At 41.9% G+C, this 24,690-nt stretch overlaps 1 protein-coding gene across 5 annotated transcripts in view; it reads left to right on the forward strand.

Annotated features, from left to right (window-relative positions):
• mpp2b (membrane protein, palmitoylated 2b (MAGUK p55 subfamily member 2)) overlaps window positions 1-24,690 on the forward strand; it is an 82,333-nt gene that overhangs the window by 13,907 nt on the left and 43,736 nt on the right. For 3 of the 5 annotated variants that reach the window (XM_017682071.2, XM_017682072.2, XM_017682073.2), the window contains exon 1: window positions 13,938-14,072. In XM_017682071.2, the coding sequence (XP_017537560.1) occupies window positions 14,000-14,072 (73 nt within the window). In that variant the 5' untranslated portion in view covers window positions 13,938-13,999. Of the gene's footprint in view, window positions 1-9,582; window positions 9,656-13,937; window positions 14,073-24,690 lie in introns of those variants that run through there. The other 2 variants (XM_017682074.2, XM_037544399.1) reach the window with 1 other exon arrangement.

The raw sequence follows: 24,690 nt of genomic DNA on the forward strand, positions 1-24,690 counted from the left end.
AGTCCTGCTTTCAGACTCTATAGCACCCACTGCTATTTATGCTGCTAAGAGGCAAACCATGACAACAGCTCACAGGAAGGACCCCTTGTCTCAGCTAGAAGGTCTGGGAATGTGGCAACTGCATACAGATATCCTTCAGCTACATTCTCTTCTGCAGCTGAAGAACAATGACTTGGGAATCTGGGAGACTATCCAGAATGCCAGGGACACAGTCCATGTATGCCTTTTGTTGGAGAAGTAATTTTGTCAGGTGATATGTTTCATAGTTGCTGTGATTAAAGTTAATTCAGGCTTGTCCATTCTTAAGGGCACACTGTGTTTTCACCACTGCTCACATAGAATTCTGATGCGGGATTTTTGGACTAAAGTGGATTTCACCATCTCTCTGTTGGTGATTACCTCATCTATAATCGACTGGGAGAGCTACCTACACAATCTTCTTTCTGAGGTCTTAACCCATCACTGTGTAAATCAGTGTATTGAATTGCCTTCTTGACAAGCAGGACACTCATTGCTATCTGTTATACCCTGTCTGATCTGACAAGACCAGCTCGTCAGACAGAACAATTATTCATTGGCTTCAGTGACAGGAATAAAGGGGTTCCACTGCCAAAATACAGGCTTTCACAAAGGGTAGTGAAGGTTGTTTCTGTGACTTGCAAATCTATCTGCCAGCTTTTACTGGGCTGCCATCTTGGTACTCTGCTTGGAGGGTTTCTACATTAATGGATGTTTTACGGATGTACTTGTCATTTCCCTGCGCTCTCTTGGCTCCACAGAGACATTGTGGCCTATCCTCATGCATTGAGCTTAGCATGGTTCCCCAGGGCTACTTCAGCTTCACCCCAGGCGAGTGTGCATTCCTCGTGACCTTGTTGGTATTAGTCATCCACTATGCTTATGCAGTGCCTCTGGCACTCAGTAGAAGGAGAATACAAAACTAGTTATGGGTGTTCCTTTGGGTGTATGTACAAGCTCTGACCACCAGAGTCATCCGTATGAGATAAAATCCCGACTTGTACAAGATCCCAACCTGTGCCCATCCAGATGAGAACAATTCAGTGTACTATGCACCACCTCTAAATCTTAAAACCATATTTACAATGTAAACTATCATTTTACAAAATTTGCCCAAAATAAAATATCATGCATTTTGGGGCTTATGCTCATGAACCAGAGTACCTGAGATCACGCAGAAATTCTTGTGAACAAAGATGACTTTAGATTGCATGTGTCAAGCTCTAGTTCTCGTGGGTCAAAACACTGAAGACTTCAGCTTGTTACCTCATCAACCATGCCTGATTCAGCTCATCAGCTTATTAGCAAGGCCTTCATGAACTGAATTCGGAGCATTAGATAAACACTAATCTCTGCAGCACTTTGTCCTGGAACGTCCCCAGTTTGACATGCCAGCTTTAGACAAACCCAGTCATGATAGGTTAGTGGTGCTAACACAACGTGGTAAATCCCAAAGAGGCGCTAATTGAAATTAAACGTTATCACAGTGATGCTTCAGTTTGGCTATTCAGCTGTCATTGGTTATTTAGACAGTTGCCGTTCTTTTATGTACTATTCAGTCATAAATATTGTATGTTTATTATATACGTTTTAGAATCGAGGTGGCCACAACTGGATTCTGCATAGATCTGATAGGTAAACACTGGATTATACATACACCTCACCACAAGAAAATCTGGCAAGATAGTAACTTAAGGCCAGACTAAAATGTGGACACCTTTTGTGACTGTCAGGAGGGGCAAATTGGCCTCAGAATTGGCCTGATTAACCAGCAGCATAGGCCGTTAGATATTGATAAAGCATTTTTAACTTGGTTGCCTGATGGTTGCTCTAGCAAAGAAGAGTGGCAGAACTGAGCATTAGTCTGCTGAGCTGTCATCACTTTTGCCGCTCAGAAAAGGAAGGGGAAAAGAAGAGAAGACAGATCGACGGCAGAGAGAGAGGAAAACAGTGTTCAGAAGCTTGGAGCTTGATTGCTTAATATTCTACACTAGCTGTCTCACTAAAAGGCTTCGTTTCTTGATGGCCGGTGTATCTTCCTTATGGATTTAGCACAGCTTATGCAAACCCTCTGCTAGGAGCTGGTGCACTCACAAACTAAACAGTGTTTAAAATCTTCAGTGAGACAGATATTTCTGTATCTGTGTGTGCACAAGAATTTACGATGAAGTCAGGTAGCGTATTTAGGCACTCTAGTGCTGTACTTAACATTTTGCCTTCATGTACATGTTTGTGTTTTATGAGTAATGATGTATGTGTCACACCTCAGACGGACTCTGCCTGTGTTATGAACTCCCAGGAATCATTGGGAGAACACGTTACTGGTGACGATCGGTCACGCACCTGTCAGCGCTCAGTCACCGGATGACTGACTCGTCTCACCTGAGTTGGTGAACACATGACCTGGTTAGAATAGTTTAAAAGCCCGTGCTTTAGAGTTAGTCTTTGCGAAGTACTGTTTCTGGTATGAATTTGCTGAACGTTATTTCTGACTGCCTTTTGGTTTTGACCTGTTTCCTGGTGATCTGGACTCTGATTTTTGTCTTGCCCTGTTATTTCTGGTTGCCTGTTTCTGGACTTGTGTTTTTGACCTCTCTGCCTATTATTACGACCTTGTTTTTTGGATTACTCCATTGGTTCCATTTGCCTGTTGTGATGTTCACAGTTCTGATCATCTGTGCTCTAGTGGCTTTGACCTCCGCATGCACTTTGATGCCGACTCTGCCTAACGTAAATAAACCTCTCCTTTTCATTGACTTCCACTTTTGTCTGGATTTTGCTGAAACCTCACAGCAAGAGTTTGGCCCTTTTAGAACAAACACACACACCCTCTAAGAAACCAGCTCTGCTCCAGTAGATACAGTATATAGTTTTTACTTTTTTATCCTGTGTGTACAGAGGTAAATGTTACAGCAGCAGGCTTATTGGCATGGCTTGATGCTTTGTTACTTCATCCCAGCAAATCTGTTAAAAGAACAAGTGAAAATCATGCATGTATGGATGTTTCAGAGGTGCTAGAGAACTTGAAGGCAGTGCACTTGTCCAGACTAATTATTTTTTTTATCTGCGACATTATTATTAGTATTATTACACACTTTTATAACCTAAGAATAGTTGGAATACTTTGCATTGAAGTCCGGGTAGCTACTGAATAATAAACCTTTGTATGTAATAAGCCTGGATTGTTCAGGGTTTCATTGCAGTCAAGCATCGGAAGTTTAACAGGATGTCCCCAGATGTGTGTTTTCATCATAATGTCTGGCCCCACAAGACTAGTTGACTAGTTGAAGCCAGGGGGCAATTGGAAAAATGTGACTGTATAATGCAAATTCAGAACTATTGCATCTTTTAGGAGAACAGATGGAGTCTTCTCAAAGCTGTGCATATGAAGTTCTGTATAAGTTTGTAGCAACATAGAAAAAAAACAATTTTGTAACCTTTTCTTTCCTAAACCCTTTACTGTACGGCGTTGCCATATGGCAACAGTGACTTTCTAAGTGTGTGTTATTCAAGATTCAATCACACTTTGAAGAAAAAACACCAACCCAAGCTGTGGGAAGTTTCCATAAATAAAACCAGTGTAGATTGTGTGGGTTTTATATAAAATAAAATCTAATTGTTGCCTGATGGCAACAGCATGCAACCCACTGGCTTTCTAAGTGTGTGTAATTCAAGATTCAGTCACGGTTTAATGTAAAATACTAACCCAAGCTATGGGAGGTTACAGCTCTTTTCCATAAATAAAACCAGTGTAGATTGTGTGGGTTTTATATAAAATGAAGTCTAATTGTTGCCTTATGGCAACAGCATGCAACCCACTGGCTTTCTAAGTGTGTTTAATTTAAGATTCAATCACAATGTAATGAAAAATACTAACCCAGGCTGTGGGAGGTTACATTTCTTTCCCATAAATAAAACCAGTGTAGATTGTGTTGGTTTTATTATAAACGTAAATGTAATTGTTGCCATATGGCAACAGCATGCGACCCATAGGGAACACTGGACGTATCATTCATTAAGTTCCAAGTTGATTGCATTTTCATATTCTTATCTGTATTCTTAAAACATTTATGCATATTTTGCATGTTTTGTCATGCTTGGATGACTATGGTTACATACTATTGTAGTGTATTAGTTCCCCTTGATGTTGGTTATAGCATTTTTTAAAAATAAGAAACATTATAAAAAACATAGTTTTTGTGTATTTCTTAGTCCATACAGTAAAGGGTTAACATTTTCTGATATCCATGAGAGTCAGGCAGAGCCTGTGAAAACTCCGCCCACACCACTATGCTGGTAAGTAATGAGGAGAACTAGCACCGTGTCTGAAAGGACAAATTACAGTGATTCATAGCTTCATTTAGAAATGCCTTTGCCTGAAGAAGTGTTGAAATTGGAGTAATCAGTGGTGCTACGGTTGTTTTGTGTCTTTGGTTGGATGCTGGTTATACTATTGGAGCAATTTGTGACTCGTCTTCATTTCATTCAGTTTTTATACTTTGTAACAGCAAATTTACCAATGACTCGTTTACGTATTCCTGATCTATTTTGCTTCCAGCAAATAAATCTAGAGTAAACCTTCAAGATGAAGTTTGAAGGTGTCGAAAGGTCAATGTGTGGGACTTTTGAGTGGTTCTTCTGCACCTCTCTCCTTTTCTTCGCCTCTGTATCGGCGAGTTTTCCCTGCGTTTTCTATGTACAGGTCAGCACTGTCATGGCAACCAAGGATCAAAGGTACTTTAACATCACTGAGAGCCCCTGGTGTGGACCGTGTGTAAAATTCTGCTCACTCTTGGTTTGGTAATCTCCTTCAGACCTCCTCTGTACATCCACCCCCTCCTAGCCCATCCTCATCCCTCTGTCCTTTTTTTCTTCACCAAAGTGGTAGCAGTGTAACTCTTCAGTCCTACATCTGTTACCATCTGAGTGGGCTTTCTGAGTCTGGTCCAGGATCAGAGCTCTACCTGAAGGATATGGAAGCTTCACTTACAATATGTAGCCTCTAATCGTATAACAGCTTAATAAAATATTGAAATATGCCAAAAAAAGAACAGTTCTTAAAAATAACCATCAACAGTACAGCCCTCTGGTTTCTTATTTAACATCTTTCATGGAAACCATTGTCAACACTCATGATTTCATATGAAGCTTTTTGCTGAAGTCACTGGTGTGACAGACTTTATTCTGAGGTAGTTGTGAAAAAAACATGAAAGAATGTATTTTGATGGATATTCCATGATTGACAACATGTGTTTTGATGTTCTGTAGCAGACCTTTTATAAAATGTCTCTGGCGTCACCTTTCTTTTGTGTAACGCCAATGACAATCGGTAACACCAGTGACTCCTGTGGACAAATAAAAAGTGGACGTTTCTGAGGATGACCCAAGAACAAATTACAATTGCAGTAAAAATAAACACTGCCTCATTTCCGATATCCAGCGATACTCGGGACGTTAAAAGAATACAAGGAATTTAGGGCCCTATAACTAGCCAGTATTATTACACACTTCTGTAATCTAAGAATAGCTCCATTACTTTGCATTGAAGTCCCTGTAGCTACTGAATAATAAACCTCTTCTAACCATTTTCACGCATCTTAGTTATAGTTAAAGAGGTGCTCCAGCCAAACATTTGTAACGTAACCATTTAGTGATGGGATGATCCACATTTTTTCAGTTTCAATCCGATTCTGATAGACAACAGCCAATACAGAAAGGATTCCGATCTGCTGGTGTGTGACCCCCTGCACCTTTTCAGCTGAATCACTGCACTCTAGTGCACGTTTCAGAGTTCACCCAGTGTACAATGAGACTTATCAGAGACACTGGACTCACATCTGTAGTCCAAAAATCTGCTGGGAGGCTCATGGCGTTTAACCCCGCTGCTAACTATGATGACACTCGTATGTGCAGCTCAGGTATAGTCGCCTCTGAATCTCTGAAATGTGTTTTCTGGATGGAGATAATTCCTGGGCTGTAAGAGCTCCAACAGGCTGCGAAATCCAACATTTTCCACTTCAGATAGCAATTGATCATCGAGTATAATGAAGTTGAGCATCTTCTCCTTGATCCCATTAGCCTTTGAGTTGTCTGCTGGAAGTTTATCACGTTTCTGGAAAGCGTCAGCGAGAATCGCTGCCTTGCTGTGTCTTCTAGTCTGTTGGCTAGATTGAGCTTCTGGTATTCTTTCACATGAAACCTCTGTAGGTGTTTGTTCGATTAAGCTGGTTGTGTTGTATGACGCAGCTGTACTTCCACCCCTTGACATGCTGGCTTTACACACATTTCCAGACTAAAATACCTCCAAACAAAACAAATTTTAGTGAAATCAGCTGTTATTTGCTGGCTGAGTTACACACTTAAGTTGCAATGGGTTCATGGTAAGATGTGGAATCTGGATCAGTGACGTGTTTATGTTCTGTTGCGATACATCAAATTCAAGGTCCAGCACAAGCTGCGGCCTGGAAAATGGATCGGAAATTGGTTCGGCCCTGTCCATCTGATATCTGATGAGTGAAGTGACGTTGATATCGGACCCAATACCGATATCGGATCGTTCCCATCTCTGTAACCGTTACTGCCTTTTATAACGGTATTTATTTTCCATTTGAATACCAGGAATACCCTCTTTTGTTGATGTGTCTTGAAGGTGGGAGGAGCTTTTGGAAAACTAGTTCGTTGGGGCAGATACAAGAGTGCCACACTAGCTCTTCTGTTAGGTCAGATCTGACGGGATAGCCTTTGGTGCCTTGGTGCATGGATGAGCCTAGTGTGCCCAACACCCTGTCATCAGTTTGTGGTTTGTCCCTGATCGAGCCACTGTCAGCAGGTACTCACCACTGCTGACCTGGAGCACCCTACAAGCCTTGCCATTTTGGAGAATCTCTGACCCAGTCATCTGGCCATAATGATTTTTGGCCCTCGTCACAGTTTCTCAGGTCATCATATCTGCCCATTTCTCCCAAAACCAACATGCAGACCGCTTACAGTCAAAGGCAGGGGTGTCAAACTCAACCACTAAAGGAGCCATATTAAAAAATCTAGACCAAACAATGGACCAGAGAATTTTCTATGGTACTATAACTCGAACTAGCCATTCAAAATACTCAAAGTTCAGCAGTCAAATATAGACACTTGTAGTAGACCTTGAAGTATTACATGAATACTTGAAATATTCAAAATGTAAACATCTCCAGCCTTTTAAACCTACCTATTTACTTGAACTAGACACCTGGCATGCTTTCTTTATGCTTTTATTTATTACGTTCCAAGTTGATTGTATTATCAACATAATTATATTCATTCTTCTCTGTATTCTTAAAGCATTTATGCATATTTGGCTGTTATTTGCATGTTTTTCATGCTTGGATGATGGTTATGTCTTAATGAGTAGTGCTGGGAGATATGACCTCAAATAATTATTACAATTAATTTAATGTTTTGCCTCGATTACAATTAATGAACAAATTTGTTTTTTTGCCCTCATAGTTCACCGACAAGGTTTGTATTGTAAAAATGCTCTGCAAATCTTAATGTAAATTGACTCAACAACCAGATCGTACTTCACGTGGAACATACGTCAGTTCAGCTGGACATTCATCACAATTCTGCGCTGCTGAGACCTCAAACATTTGGGGTGATATTTCTGTACAAAAATTTAGAAGAGACTCGTCCAAATCTGTCTGTGGTTGAAGAGATTTCGAATGAATAGTGAATTGAACTGCTGGTGTGTGACCCCCTGCACCTTTTCAGCTGAATCACTGCACTCTAGTGCACGTTTCACTGATCCTCTGGGCACAACTGGCGTTCATTGGCAGTTGTGATTGTTTACCTCTGGATGAGCCTCGTGAAGCATTGTCCTTTTGCACATACGGGTCAGTTTAGGTGCTAATCTGATCAGACTGTCCCATACAGATCACATTTAAAAGATATTGTGAACAGCCAAACAAAAAATTTTGATTTGGTGAGAAAATCAGATTTGGGCTACTTTTACCAAGCCTTAGCTTTTGTGTCTCAATCATTATGGCCGGAGGCCTGGGTCAGAGGTTCTCCAAAATGGCAAGGCTTGTAGGGTACTCCAGGTCAGCAGTGGTGAGTACCTATTTGCCTGAACTAGACACCTGGAATCCTTCTTTGCTGCAAGTTTATTAACACTTGGGCTACATTTCTGAGCTGACATTTATATTGGCTGAACTGCAGCTAAAATGCAGCTAGTGTGTTTGGTTACACGACTGGAATGTAATTGTGTAGAATTGTGTAGAACTGAGCTGTAACCGCGGTCACATAGATTGTTGCTGGGGTAGGAGAGTCAGAGCACACATTATGCTGCAGTGCATGCTGGGAACCATAGTGCAGTGTGTTGTGAAACAGGCTAATGTTAGTAGAAAATTAAAGTACTTTTGCGGGCCGGATAGGATTGTGTCGTAGGCCTGAAATGATGATTATATGTAAAAAGCTGTTTATCTGGACTGTAAGTATTTATTCACTCAGAAATGTCTTAATATTACAGTGAATACAAATAACATTAATATAGAAGGTGGTCATTTTGTGTGTGTCAGTGTGTTGCTTAACTATTTCCTGGCAGTCCATTGTAATTGGTAATCATCCAGTACCTGCTTTGATTAATCAGTACTTCTTCATGTTAAATCAAGTGCACTGGTTATAGATTTTAGAATACCCATGTGATGACTGGAGGTGTCCAGGAGAAAACTAGCTGGCAAGGTCTACCTTTCTTATTTTAATATATCGGTGGATATTTGCATTTATTCCAGTGGTATATGATGATCTTATGAGCAAATACATACACTATATTTCCAAAAGTATTCCCTCCCCCTTCCAAAACAATGCTTCAGTAGACCAACAGATTTTGGACAATTGCATGGTCCCAACTTTGTGGGAACAGTTTGGGGACGGCCCCTTCTTCTTCCAGCATGACTGCGCACCAGTGCACAAAGCAAGGTCCATAAAGACACGGATAAGCAAGTTTGGTGTGGAAGAACTTGAGTGTCCTGACCTCAACCCGATAGAACAACTTTGGGACGAATTAGAGCGGAGACTGCGAGCCAGACCTTCTCATCCAACATCAGTGTCTGACCTCACAAATGTGCTACTGGAAGAACGGTCAAAAATTCCCATAAACACACCTAACTTTTGTGGAAAGCCTTCCCAGAAGAGTTGAAGCTGTTGTAGCTGCAAAGGGTGGGCTAACATCATATTAAACCCTATGGATTAAGAATGGGATGTCACTCAAATTCATATGCATGTGAAGGCAGACTACCAAATACTTTTGGCAATATAATGTAGCTAATCCCATGATAAATGCTTTAAATAATGCACCTGAAACTGTTGCACAGTACTGTGTATCTACACTGCTTCGCTTAATCTGACCAGTGAACGGCTTAGGAAAACTAGTGCACGTCTACATCTGAGCCTTCAGTGAAAACGTGTATATGGTAACCTCCTGCTCTCTCTCTCTCTCTCTCTCTCTCTCTCTCTCTCTCTCTCTCTCTCTCTCTCTCACCTCTCTCTCTCTCTCTCTCTCTCTCTCTCTCTATCTGTCCTCAGGCAGAAAGCTCTACAACGTCCTGACGTCCCGAGACACTCAAAATGCCTGTTGCATCAGCCAGCTCTGACTCAGGTGGGCCGCCTCCATCCTCTTTCTCTTTGTTTTCTTCTTTCTGTTCTCCTTTTCCTTTTGGTTTCACTGTTTCATTTTCACGGACTGATTATCTGCTCAAGACTTTCTTCTTATTCTCAACTCAAGGCCTTTATTTGTTTGTCAGCACTGTCTTCTGTTCAAAAGTAACACTTTAAAGGACCCATATCATGTTGCTTTTCTTTTTAAGTAATGATGTAAACACCACAACAGTTGCAAAGCAGTTCTGATGAAGGCTTAGCGTTGGAGTTGTGCTCAGGTTTGAATCCCAGGCATCTGCAGACATGGACAGTATCTGCTTCATAATTTTGCGAGCATATGCCTCTGTTCATGTGTATATACATCCTTTTCATCTTCCCAGTCCACAGGCTGCCTCGTCGTCAGAGGGGAGGGGAACGCAAAGCGCCACATGACCATATGGACGGCCAGTTTGTTAGGGACTCGCTTAGTGAAAGCGGAGAGACGCCTGCTGTGATCCTCTCAACAAAACATGAATCCCAGAAGCCTTGGGGTTGAGTCTTGAGATCGTTAGAATGCCATGAATTTAGCTGTTGACTTTAATAGAAAAATCTGCTAAGTGCTTCCACTCACTGGCCGCTTTATTAGAAAAACTTACCTTGTACTTTCACTCACTGGCCGCTTTATTAGAAAAACTTACCTTGTACTTCCTCTTACTGGCCACTTTATTAGAAACACCTACCTTGTACTTTCACTCACTAGCCACTTTATTAGAAGGACCTGCCTTGAACTTCCACTCACTCTCCATTTTATAAGCTCATCCCACCTTTATTGGTCGACTACATTGGTGCAGTGGTGTAGACTCAGTTTATCATCCCTCTACCCCCTTCATCACTGGTCAATTTCTATCCACAGGACCACAGCGATGGCAGTTTGTGTGCTGTTGGAGTGAGTAAATCAGATACAGCAGTGTTGTTGTCAGGTTGAGAGTGGTCAACCACCCAAAAAAAAAAGCAAGAGTGACTCTGTGGTCAGAAACTGACCACTGGTCAAGGGCCAAATGATGCCTAACTGTACATTGTCAAATGAGCTAGTCTCACCAGCAAGATGGAGCTAACCTTTCTAGCCCTAAGCTGTGCAGCTGGCTGATATATTTTAGTGGTGTTGCCTCTGAGACTCTCTGAGGATTGGAGCACTGCAAGTCAAAAGGAGAAGTGATGTGAAACACATCTTAGATGAGCCACTGTAACTACTGCTCTGCCCAAATGCAAACACGCGCAAAGTGATTTACATTCACTCAGTGAGAGAGAGCGGTGTTATCTTACTGATCTCAAGTGGGGTCAAATGCCTTGTAAGACGTGTAAAACTTCATCACGCATAAAAAATGAAGAGAGTATGAGAGGGAGCGCAAAACATGAATCACTAGAAGTGAAGGACGGCAAAGCACTGAGAGAAGAAAGAGCAGGTGGAGAACACAGTGAGACTGGAGAGAAGTGAAACCACTGGCTTATCACAGGGTAACAGAGCTATCAGACTGGGTTTTCTGGTCTGATAATTCTGAAAGGGACATCCCACATGTTTTAAATTTCTACACAATTGACAGGCTGAGATGTAAATGACGATATTACAGAGTGGTTTGATGTGATGTGGTAAATTGTAGAAAAATGTACTCTTTACACTAGTGATGATAGGACCAGAGGTTGCAAAGCTGGTGACACAAATATAGCCATTTTATTCGCTATCTAAAACCACCAGTGAACCTGCATATCTTCTGAGTTATTAGAGGATTGTTAATAGTAGTGTTAAATCCAAAAATACACACTTTCTATTGGGCTTATTTTGCCTAAGAATGCCATGCATATTTAGTTGAGTCTTGAATCTGGGGTGTGAGTCTGAGTTGAGTCTTGAATCTGAAAGTTGTGTTTGAGGTCTCTGGGGCATGACTCCAAGTCCTGTCTTGAGTCTCTGGGGTGTTTGTTGAGTCAAGGTGAAGTCTAGAGTCTCTGGAGTGCAGGTCAAGTCTCGAGTCTCTGGGGTGCCAGTCGAGTTTCAAATCTCTGGGGTGTGAGTTGAGTCTTAAGTCTCTGGATTGCAAATTGCATTTTGAATCTTGAGTCTTGAGTCTCTGGTGTGCGAATCAAGTCATGAGACTCTAGGGTTCAGCTCAATGCTTGGGATTCTTGGGTGCAAGTCAAGTCTCAAGTCTCTGGTTGTAAGTTGCATCTTGAGTCTCTGAGGTGCAAGTCCAGGTCAAGTCTTGAGTCTCTGGGGTGTGAATCCAGGTCATGTCTCGAGTCCCTGGGGTTCAGTTTGAACGATGAGTTTGATCCCTGGTGATGCTACAGCCAATCCGTTGCTAGGAGTCCAAGACAGCAAACCACCCCCCCCCCCCCCTTCTCCCCCCATCACTTGATGCGATGCTAGCCAGCGCAGGCGTCTGTTAGCTGATGTAACAGTTCTGGCAGTTGGCACTTTCCTCCGAGCGCGTTGGGCTGTCCTGTGACGTTGCATGAACAGCAGTTCGAAAATAAGCGGTGGCTGGTTTCACAGGTCTTGGCGGAAGCCTGTGCTGCCTTTGCCCTCCTGGCATTGTTAGTATCGTGTGATTTGGGGTAGTCCTAAAAAGCGGGTGGAATTGGAGACGACTAAAGTACATATATATTTACGATCAGACAACTCCTCTACAATGGGACAACCTAAGCCTAAATAGAGCCTGTACCTCTACTGTCTGGTAACTAGGTGTTACACCTTAGTGCAGTCCTAGAAGGCTTACATGCTGAAATTGAAATGTTCGACCAGTAGAGGATGATACTGGTGCCAAAATAGATAGAAAACATCCTTGGCAAAATGATACATAAAAAAAAATGATCCAACCTTTTGAGTTCAACTTTGCTTTTTCAGTCTGTTGGAAATGCATTTTTCCCTGCATGATCTCTTTCCTCAGAGAGTGACTGACTCACCCAGCTCTGAGCAGTTTTACACGACAAGATGTGCTCACGTATAGCTTCAAAAATGATTTTATATTCTCAGCTTTTAACAGGAGTTGAGATGTGTTTGGGTAAGCTGTGTCGTCTTTCGTTTGGCTTTGGGATCTAGCGTTCGTTCAAAGACTTGAATCTTTCAGGCAGACTCCAACTGTCAGAACAAAGATTTTTGGCAACAAAGAAACGTCAGCAAACAGGGCGGCGTGCTAATAAAAGGGGAATGAGCGAATGATGCTTGGCGACTCCGTCCAGCCGTTGTCTTTCTTCTGAGAAGTGTGATAATAATGAGACCTTGCACATCTTCGTTGTCTTGGATTAAGATCACTCTCATTTTTTGTTTATATTTTTTTATTTCGTCTCTGGAAAGATTCAGGGCCTGCAGGGAGAGGAATAGTTCTCCTCCCTTTCCTCTGTTTTCTCGGGGGAGTCGTTACACTACAACTCTCTCTCCGTCTCTCTCTTTCTGTCTCTCGCACTCTCTCTCTCTTGTGCTGGCTCACAGCTATGGCAAGATCCCTCAGGGTGGTTGTCAGGCAAAAGAAAGAAAAAGAGAGAGAAGGGTGTGGTTACGTTGTCTCTTCTAAACTGATGTTGTCCAGCTGAAAGAACTGATGGGATGTGAAAGTGAACCAAAAGTCTTGTCCACTCTTCATCCATCATCCACCATGTCTACTGTCACGTAGTCTGTACCTTCATATAATGCCTACTGTCATATAGTGCCATCAAATTGTACCTGTCATCATATAGCACCTGTAACCTATACCTTCATGTAGTACCTACTGTCATGTAGCGCTGTGATATAGCACATACTTTTATACAGTACCTATAGATTATATCTTCATATAGTGCCTACTGTCATATACTGCATATTGTCAATATAGTACCTATAGCCTGTACCTTCATGTAGTGCCTACTGTCATATAGTGCCATGTAGTGCCATAGCACCCACTGTCATATACCTATAGCATCATATAGTACCTACCATCATGTAGTACCATTAGCCTATACTGTCATATAGTATCTGCCATCATATAGTGCCTCTGGCCTGTACCGTCATATAGTATGTATAGTCTATACCCATCATATAGTACCTACCATCATATAGTGTCTCTAGTCTAGACCATTATATAGTACCTGCGATCATGTATAGCCTATTCTGTCATATATTTACCGTTATGTCATGTATCATCAAACAGCATTTACTGCCTTTATGCCTTGAGGAGATGGAGACAACGAGGGAGAATAGAGAGGCTGGGAGGGGAGGGGCCGTCTGCTAGCTAGCGCTGACGTCAAGGAGGTGGAAAAAAGGGAGGGAATGGAAGGAGCGTGAGGAAGAGAGCGAGCGAGAGGCAAAGCGGGAGACGGACGGCAGTGGAGCTGAAGTATGGCTGGGAGTCTCTTTAACAGGCTGTCTCTAGAGGAGGCTGGGTCCCTCAACTCCCTGGAGAGTCCAGGAGGTGAGAGAGAGAGAGAGAGAGAGAGAGAGAGAGAGAGAGAGAGAGAATGGAGGCAGGACATGTATATCTTTTGATAAGTTTTTTTTTATCAGCCCATTGTGGGTACATTGATCTTAATTTAAATCCTTCTTGTTGATTGCTGCAGTTATGACTTGTTACTTAATATTATGCATATTAATGAGCGATTTCAGTGGCACTATAAATTAGGGTTGCACAATATAAACAAAATGTCAGCATTTAAATGAATACTGAGATTGTGATATATTGCAGGATATTACTGTAGATTAAACCCTTGATGTGACTTTGTTAAAACGCCTGCCTGAAATAATGTGCATGTATGTTCTGATTTAACCAAACCCCCACAGAAACTCATCTTTGATGGGACAGAATTGTGGGCTCAGATCCTACAATGAACAAATGCGGTGATTTTATATTGCAGCATTCTGTGAGATCATCTCACAGACCAAATACACTCTATTTCAAAAAGTATTTGCTCGTCTGGCTTCACACGCATATGAACTTGAGTGACATCCCATTCTTAATCCATAGGGTTTAATATGATGTCAGCCCACCCTTTGCAGCTACAACAGCTTCAACTCTTCTGGGAAGGCTTTCCACAAGGGTTAGAAATGTGTTTATGGGAATTTTTGACCGTTCTTCCAGAAGCACATTTGTGAGGTCAGACGCTGATATTGGACGAGAAGGCCTGGATCACAGTCTCCGCTCTAATTCATCCCAAATATGTTCTATTTGGTTAAGGTCAGGACTCTGCGCAGGCCAGTCAAGTTCTTCCACACCAAACTCAATTATCCATGTTTTTATGGACCTTGTCCTGTTGCAACAGGAAGGGGCCGTCCCCAAACTGTTCCCACAAAATTGGGAGCATTAAATTGTCCAAAATCTCTTGGTGCTGAAGCATTAAGAGTTCCTTTCACTGGAACTAAGGGGCCGAGCCCAACTCCTGAAAAACTACCCCACACCATAATCCCCCCTCCACCAAACTTTACACTTAGCACAATGCAGTCAGACATGTACTGTTCTCCTGGCAACCACCAAACCCAGACTCGTCCATCGGATTTCCAGACGGAGAAGCGCAATTGGTCACTCTAGAGAACACGTCTCCACTGCTCTGGAGTCCAGGGGTGGCGCTATACACCACTGCATTCCACACTTTGCATTGTGCTTGGTGGTATAAGGCTTGGATGCAGATGCTTGGCCATGGAAACCCATTCCATGAGGCTCTCTGTGCTGTTCTTGAGCTGATCTGAAGGCCACATGAAGTTTGGAGGTCTGTAGCGATTGGATCTGCACACTATGTGCCTCAGCATCTGCTGACCCCGCTGTTATTTTACATGGCCAACCACTTCGTGGCTGAGTTGCTGTCGTTCCCAATCGCTTCCACTTGTTTTCCGCTTGTTTCAACCAGTGAGTGTATATATGATATAAACCATATCTGGATCATTCAGTCAGAGTTCAAAACCCCTTCTGGACTTTTAACTGACTTAGACTTTAGACTAAAATCTATTTGCTTTGAATGACCCTGTGACTTACTTATGTCTATTTCCTTAAAATAAATTATTCCTAATTCCTAATCCTTACTCTACCAAAACTTTACCAAACTCTTCTGTATTGACTGCTCTGTTCTAATTTTGAACAGAACTCAAAAATGCTGGCCAGTACATGACTAGCTAGCACAGCAAAGTACAGTGGTACACACATTAAAACAGAATGTTTTATTAAAAACACAAAAAAGCATGCCGAAGGTGCTGAAAGCAAAGAAATTGGTGAGAAGGCTATAGAAAGAAGGCTATAGTCACGGATTCTATCATAGCAATGTACAGCACACTGCAGCTGGGCTTCGGCCTGCACTGCTACGGGTGGTTAAAAGGATCAACGTAGGAAAAAACGTTAATGGCATATATATTCTGTTGCATTAACAGTTAATAACTTTTTAAACTTTGACAGCTCTATAAAATCAAAGATTTTAGCATAAAAATATATTGAGTTCATTGACTGTATGTAGCATGTACTAAATGCATAAGAAGACTGTTTAGGTCACTTTATTGATTTAGAGACTTTTGACAATGCTGGTTAAATATTTAAATGTTTGATGCTGCAGATGCTGAAAATCTTTGATCTTTTACCTTATGAACTGTTCTCTTTTTGTTAATGTTTGTACATCCAAAATAAAGCACATTACAAAGAAAGCTGGGACAGGAGCGTGACAGCAGCACGAATCTTTGCACATGAGAGACATGGGTTTTGAACGATATGCTGGTATCAATCCAGATGGTCTAATTAATCTTTGGTCCTGGGAACACAATGTCTGTTATTTCCATAAACAAGAAAGGTAGACTTGATATACCAGAATACATGCATGCTGGTTTTTAATGCATTGTTGTCTGAGGTATCGAAGGTCACAGACATTCAGTTGTGGTTCGATTTCTCCTGATTCTCTGAATCTTTTGCTGTTATGCGCAATGTATCTATTGAAATAGCTAACGTGAAGTTGCTTCCAGAGGCAATTTGAAACTCTGTAGTGAGTGATATAATAGATGGTTGATGACTTTTGATGCAATATGCAGTTCAGTACTTGATGCATGGCCGTTGTCGCTCATAGTTACTTCCCTTTCACAGTGATACAACTTACAGTTGACCAGGGCAGATCTAGCTGGGCAAATTTGATTTGTGGCAAAGGTGGCATTTTATGACAGTTGCACATTTCAAGTCATCAGGCTCTGACCCATTGTACTGCCACTGATTGTCTACAAAGATATCATGGCCATGTGCTTGGTTTTATACACCTGTTAATGATCATTGGCCATATGATATGATGGCCATATAGGGTGGTTCAAATGGATGGACCTGCAAAAAAGGGAAAGGATGCACTGATGGAGTCACAGCCCTTAACACACTCCTGTCTGAGAAAACTAAGGGATCGGCAGTGTGAACACATGCATTGACATTGGACTGACCACAGCATGCTTGATGATGTATCGATAATATGTCACCAGCTACACAGAGGGAATGTACAACTTGTGCATGTTTAATGAGGCTGATGAATAAGGTACAAGTGTTTACTCCACTGTAGGTACGGACCCACATCTCTAAGCACCTGTGTAGGCTGTGCGCTTATGAGTATATGAGTGACAGACAGCCCTTCTCAACACATTGAATCAAAGCACATGCATGAGCGAGTGACTAATTGTTGTTATTAACATTGTTGCGGTTCAGTGGGAAAAGACGCGAGACGTGACTTGTTCAGGCAGCAGTCACAGATGTGATACTAGACCTTGTGTGTTTTCAGTTTACAAGAGAATGGAACCTGCCTTGTGGTTATGACATCAACATTATACGTCAGGCCCAGCCTTCAGCAGCTCTGCAAACATTACTTTTTCAGTGTCTGCTGGCTCCACATGGAATTAAATGAGATATTTAGGAGATGAAAGGATTTTTCATGACCTCATCAGTATGTTCTAAAAACATCCAGACAGTCCTAATGAGTGAATTCAGTGCACCCACTTCTGTATTGCAGCCCTAGTTTGGATAATCTCCATAGAAAAGCATTGTCAGTGGAGTGGGATGCTCTGCACATGAGACTAATCTCACCAAGCCCAATGCCAAACCTGGGCTGTGGAGCAGTGGAACTGTGTACTTTGGAGTGAAGGAGCTCCATCCAGTACTGTTGGGATGAGTTGGAGTGATACAGAACTGGTCGTCCAACATCAGCGCCTAACCTCACCAATGCTTTTGTGACTGAATGCAGTCAAATCCTTACAGCCAAGTTCCACCATCTAGTGTAAAGCCTTCCAAGAAGAATAGTTACTGTAGCAAACTTTATACACTTGATTTCAGAAGACATGCTGGAGGAGCAGGCGTCTACAAACTTTTGACATATAGTGACAAGTAATCATTCTTAGCACTAGCATTCTTAGGTTCAAATGGATACCCGAAAGCCAGTAAACGGTGACTGATTTCCAGAGGGCTCGGAGCGACTAAGGCTGATTGAGGTTTTATGGTTTTATAAACTATTGCAGTTGCGTGCCTTGTTGTAACTTTGATATCAAGTTGTTGCTGACTAGTTGTTGCATGTTATCACTGATCCTGTGGAACAGTGTGAAAGGTTAGCCCTAAGTTTACTGTGCATGGTGGACATGGTGTTATGTGCTTAAGTGAAATCCATGCTAGCATTTTTGGAGAAGTTACATGTGATGCGTCAGGGAGATTCACTTGAAAGAGGCCCCAAATATCAAGCAAGCAAGCAAAATTTATTTATATAGTGCTTTTTACAACAGGTGTTGTCACAAAGCAGCTTTACAAAACAATCAGTATTACAGAGAGAAGAGAAAAGAAAAGAAGAGAAAATCCGGGTCCGAGCCCCCATGAGCAAGCCAGCGGCGACGGTGGCAAGGAAAAACTTTGAGAGGAACCAAGACTCAAAAGGGGAACCCATCATCCTAAGGTCGACACTGGATAGCAAACATTATTAGTATGAAGTATTATAGTACAGAATGGGAAAAGTAAGATCTGAGGGTGAGGACTGCACAGCGCTGTAAAGCAAGAAGCTCAGTGGTGGTCAAACCGGTCCAGAAGGCTGGTGAGCAGCACCACCAATCAAGGCAGAAGAGGCAACAGCATCAGACGCACAGGATGGGCAGCTGATCAGCTCGGCAGAGAAAGCAAAGAAAAACACAGTCAGTTCTGTACAGAGTGGCTGACCACAGATTACAGTAAAACAGAGCAGTGGAGACTCCAGCAGGTCTAGACCTGACAGGGAAGACTAATCCCCAAATGCTTGACTGTACAAGTAAGTTTTTAGCCTAGACTTAAAGACTGAGGCTGTGTCTGATTCCCGAACATTAACAGGAAGATTATTCCAGAGCTGGGGGGCTTTGTATGAGAAAGCTCTCCCCCCTGATGTAACTTTATTCATTCTAGGTACCAGTAGTAAGCCAGCACCTTGTGATCTAAGTAGGCGTGATGGTTCATAGTGGGAGAGGAGCTCACTCAGGTACTGAGTGGCGAGTCCGTTTAGAGCTTTATATGTCAGTAATAGAATTTTATAATCAATGTGAAATTTAACTGGTAACCAGTGCAGGGCTGATAAAACTGGACTAATATGGTCAAACTTTCTGGTTCTTGTGAGGACTCTAGCTGCAGCATTCTGGACTAGCTGAAGCTTGTTAAGGCTTTTGCTGGGACATCCAGACAGCAGGGCATTACAATAATCTAGCCTTGAAGTAATAAATGCATGAACTAGCTTTTCTGCATCCTGTAGAGATAATGCATTTCTTAATTTAGCAATATTGCGGAGATGCAGGAAGGCTGTTCTAGTGATATTAGTTATATGTGTGTCGAAGGACAGATCAGCGTCTATCACGGCACCAAGGTTTTTAACAGATAAGCTTGATGCAACTGAGAGATTGTTAAGTGTTAAGTTAGACAGTTTGTTTCTAGCTAATTTTGAACCAAGAAGCAGGACCTCTGTTTTATCTGAATTAAGTAGCAGAAAATTTCTTGACATCCAATCTTTTATGTCTTTTACACAGTCCTCAATCTTGCCAAGTTTAATTTTATCATCCGGTTTGCTTGATATATATAACTGGGTGTCATCGGCATAGCAGTGGAAATTTTTGCCGTGTTTACTGATAATGGTTCCTAAAGGTAGCATATATATTGTGAATAATATAGGTCCTAAAACAGAGCCTTGTGGAACACCATATATTACTTTTGCAAGAACAGATGATTCACCCTTTACATTAACAAACTGATATCGATCAGTGAGGTAGGACCTCAACCAGGAAAGAGCTGTTCCTGTTACCCCTACAAGGTGTTGTATATATATCCTGTAATAACTCTCGCTAGGACAAAGCAATCTGCACCAAACAATGTGCAATGTGCTCCTCAGTATACAGAGCTTCGAAACAAGCCATGGACAGCCTCCAGACAGACGTCACAACGTTTAAACTCCTTTTGCAACTTCCGGGTGCAGACCCCTGTACCCCTTCATGTGCCTGGCAGAAAATGGAGATCGCTTCCAGCATTACATGTAATGCAATTGATTACACACGTCAAGCTATGTAGCATACTCTTTGTTTCATCCTAACAGGAGTTACACCAGAATATTCAGGGCCTCTTTCGAGTGAATCTCCTTGTAGAAGATGTGTGGTGGCGTGACAAGTCATCCCTGGGCAAAGCTTTTGGACTAGGACCCCTTAATCCAAGGACAGTGCAGCAGTTCCTGATGTAATACAGCAAAATCCTCATAGGAACAACAGCAACAGCATTCAAACATCTTACATTTAACAAGTTCAGTTCATATTTTTTATTGATTTGTCCAAATAGCTGATTCAATAATGTATTCACAGGTTCTTAGTTGTGTAGGTGTGGAGACGAAAGCTATGTAGACACTATCTGGATTTAAACATGAACAACTTTATTTCAAATTAAAAGATAGCGCTAAAGCCCTGTGAGAGTCCCGAAGGCCAATGTGGGATTCCCTCTTGTGTCCGATGTGGCTCTGGTTTATATATGGTGAATGACCACACATACATAAGATGATTAGAGACACACACACATCCATATATCTCCATAAGAAAACATCTGGAAAGGCTTATTCTAATGCAATCAGATACCCCCAGAAAACACTGTTCTATACAGTCGCTCCCTCTCTTAAGGGGGGGGCGAGTGAGGTCCTCAACAGAGCACACACAAAAATGACAGATATAACATATAAAGAAAAACATGAATATGACAAGATGAGCGTCAAGACACCTCACAGGTCAAGTAAACTTCATCATCATGTCCTCCATGTACAGTCATGGCCAAAAGTTTTGAGAATGATACAAATATTAATTTTTACAAAGTCTACTGCTTCAGTTTTTATAATGGCAATTTGCATATACTCCAGAATGTTATAAAGAGTGATCAGCTTAACAGCAATTAATTGCAAAGTCAATATTTGCCTAGAAAATGAACTTTATCCCCCAAAACACATTTCAACTTCATTGCAGCCCTGCCTTAAAAGGACCAGCTAACATCGTTTCAGTGATTGCTCCATTAACACAGGTGTGGGTGTTGATGAGGACAGGGCTGAAGATCAATCTGTCATGATTAAGTAAGAATGACACCACTGGACACTTTAAAAGGAGGCTGGTGCCAGGACCGTCTCTAAAAAAGTGTTTCAGCTACGGGATCGGGCTACCAGCTGTGCAGAGCTTGCTCAGGAATGGCAGCAGGCAGGTGTGAGTGCATCTGCACGCACTGTGAGGCGGAGACTCTTGGAGCAAGGCCTGGTCTCAAGGAGGGCAGCAAAGAAGCCACTTCTCTCCAGAAAAAACATCAGGGACAGACTGATATTCTGCAAAAGGTACAGGGAGTGGACTGCTGAGGACCGGGGTAAAGTCATTTTCTCTGATGAATCCCCTTTCCGATTGTTTGGGACATCTGGAAAACAGCTTGTTCGGAGAAGACGAGGTGAGCGCTACCACCAGTCTTGTCTCATGCCAACTGTAAAGCATCCTGAAACCATTCATGTGTGGGGTTGCTTCTCAGCCAAGGGAATCGGCTCTCTCGCAGTCTTGCCTAAAAACACAGCCATGAATAAAGAATGGAACCAGAATGTCCTCCGAGAGCAACTTCTCCCAACCGTCCAAGAGCAATTTGGTGATCAACAATGCCTTTTCCAGCATGATGGAGCACCTTGCCATAAAGCAAAGGTGATAACTAAATGGCTCAGGGAACAAAACATAGAGATTTTGGGTCCATGGCCTGGAAACTCCCCAGATCTTAGTCCCATTGAGGACTTGTGGTCAATCATCAAGAGACGGGTGGACAAACAAAAACAAATTCTGACAAAATGCAAGCATTGATTGTGCAAGAATGGACTGCTATCAGTCAGGATTTGGTCCAGAAGTTGATTGAGAGCATGCCAGGGAGAATTGCAGAGGTCCTGAATAAGAAGGGTCAACACTGCAAATATTGACTTGCTGCATTAACTCATTCTGTCAATAAAAGCTTTTTTTACTCATAATATGATTGCAATTATATTTCTGTATGTGATAAAAACATCTGACAAACACACATAAAAACCAGAGGGCAGCAGATCATGTGAAAATATAATATTTGTGTCATTCTCAAAACTTTTGGCCATGACTGTACAATGAGAGTTGGTCAGAGACAGCTTGGGTGGAGCCCACCCATTTCCCATTCATTTTATAATCATTATTATATTATGAGAAATGCAAAAGGGCACAGGCTTTTGAAAAAATAGTTTGCCAAAAAATCGAATTACGAATTGTCCATTTACACAGATGCTCATCCGCCAAGACGTGTTTGGTGTCAAAATTTTGCTCCTGAAGTTTTGAGCTGGAGTTATGAGGCTAATGTTGCTACCAAACACTAGAAACACATCTCCTAAGTCTCCCAGACTGTTTCCACAAATACATATAAACTTCTCTCAAACTGTATCCAAGCATCAAATCAGGCCATGCAGACAATTCGCTATGGTTGAGAATAGAGTATGACGTGCTTTGGGAAAACTGGGAATTGCTGCTTTCTCTCAGTAGCCTGTCAATGGCCTATTTGATCAGAACATGCTGTAAAGGCTGACGAGTTCACCAAGATGATTTTAACAAATTGACCTTTTCTCATTGAGCGAAATGCCTATGATCTCTCAGGGCTGCCCAAACCTCTGACTCACTTTTGTGTGCTTTTTTCAACTTCAGATGATCAGCTGTCACATCTTGTCTCTGTGCATCTGTAGATTTATTGACCATACGCAGGGTCATGAGCTTCTTACTTGTTCTCTTTTCAGTTACACATGTCTAATGCAGAGTGATTTGGCTGATTGGTTATGCTTACTGCATTGCGAGTAAATAATAGTCTGGAATGACAACTCTCTACATCTCTTGGTATTACGAGGTACGTTACAATAGCATGTCTGTTGATTATGTATTAAAATATGCTGACAAGTAATGTTGGCTCAGCATACATCAGACCTTTCCTTAATGGAAATTATTTTGAATTCGGAAGGTGGAGGTCAAGAAACATGCCTCTCCATTCTGAATGTTAATACTCCAAATAGAGATGGGGAAATAGAAGGAAGAGAAAGGACAGTGGGGGGATGAAGGGGGAGAAGCAGCACATTATGAGTGTCTGAGTAAGACAGCAGCAGTGAAAAGTAAGTAGTTCATTGTAAGGACTGGCTGTCTGTATATATTAAGGTTGAGTTTGCCCCCCCCCCCTTCTTTCCATTTCACTAGCCACATTTACATGCAGCCTAATAATCCATTAATAATCCGACTAATAGCTCAATCGGAATAGAATACGTCCATGTATACACTTCGATCAGAACAGTCTAGTCCAATTGAGGCAATTCAATACAATTTCTATCTGATTGAACGAGGTGGGTATTCCTATAAATAATCGTTAAATAGAAGAATAATATCTGTGTAAACGCCTGTATCCGATTACATTCCCTATCAGAAAGTCCCTTCTGCGTGTGCGTCGCGTCGTAGTAAGAGGTTTATACCATTCAACATGGCGGAGCTGAAACTGGTCTGCAGAGGAGACGAAGTTTATGCTCTGATCTTTAAAAGGCGGCGGTGGGACAGACGTCCAGCTTCTGTGTCTCAGAACACGACATCTTCCTCTCGGCCTTCTTTAATAAGGACACATGAAGGGCGTTTTCCTGAGTCTGACGTCATTTTAAAGTCATTAAAAACACAAGCATTGCTCACTGCTGCACTGCTGTTTACTCTAAGTGTTACGCCACATATGCACATCATTTTGGATCGGATTACTTGTAGTGAGCATGTAAACCGAGATTTTCATCAGATTGTTGAGTAGAGTGAGAACAAACACCTCAGTCTTAATCTGTAATCGAACTGCATTCAATCAGACTGGCAAAAACCTTTGCATGGATACAGAGACACTGTTATGCCACTCTCTTGTTTGCTGCAACAGTCAGTCATATACAGTTATTTGAATAGTTTTAATTACATATTTTGTTGATTTTTTACAGGGAAACAAACTTAAAGCTGCACTATGTAAGATTTGGGGATTTGGAGACCTCTCTGGTGGAAATGTGTAATTGCACGCAACAATTTTTTAACATGAATTGTGCTTCGGACCCCTTCCCAAAGAGGAATAATCTGATAACTCTGAGCTCATTGAAAAAGTATTCAAGAGTATTCATCTTCCTTTCCACTTTAGGGCTGAATGATACTGAGCACAGAGGGTAACTGTTCTAGTGCCATTTTCATGCGGAGCCCATTCAACAGGCAATACTTACAAATTGAGCTTTTTGGGGCACGTTTTTCTTGACACAGCTCGCTAACCATGCACAGGGCCAAAGAGCTGCTCCATGTGATGCAGCTATTCACTGATTGGTTCTACTTTTATTTTGGTAATGTGCCACCGTATCTTAACCTGAAAAACAAACAAGTTTGGTTTGCTTAAACAGTCGCCAAAAAAACAGGAAAGCAATGCATCATTTTCAGCGTACCATAAATGTCAAACCATCAAACTAGCAACAGTTGCTGCTAACTAGGAGAGTGTAGCTGGTTAGCATTAGCTTAGCTAGCATGCTACCAGCTCTTCCTATGACAGAACAGGT

Source organism: Pygocentrus nattereri, chromosome 13 (assembly GCF_015220715.1).
Source record: "Pygocentrus nattereri isolate fPygNat1 chromosome 13, fPygNat1.pri, whole genome shotgun sequence".
Classification (NCBI taxonomy): Eukaryota; Metazoa; Chordata; class Actinopteri; order Characiformes; family Serrasalmidae; genus Pygocentrus; species Pygocentrus nattereri.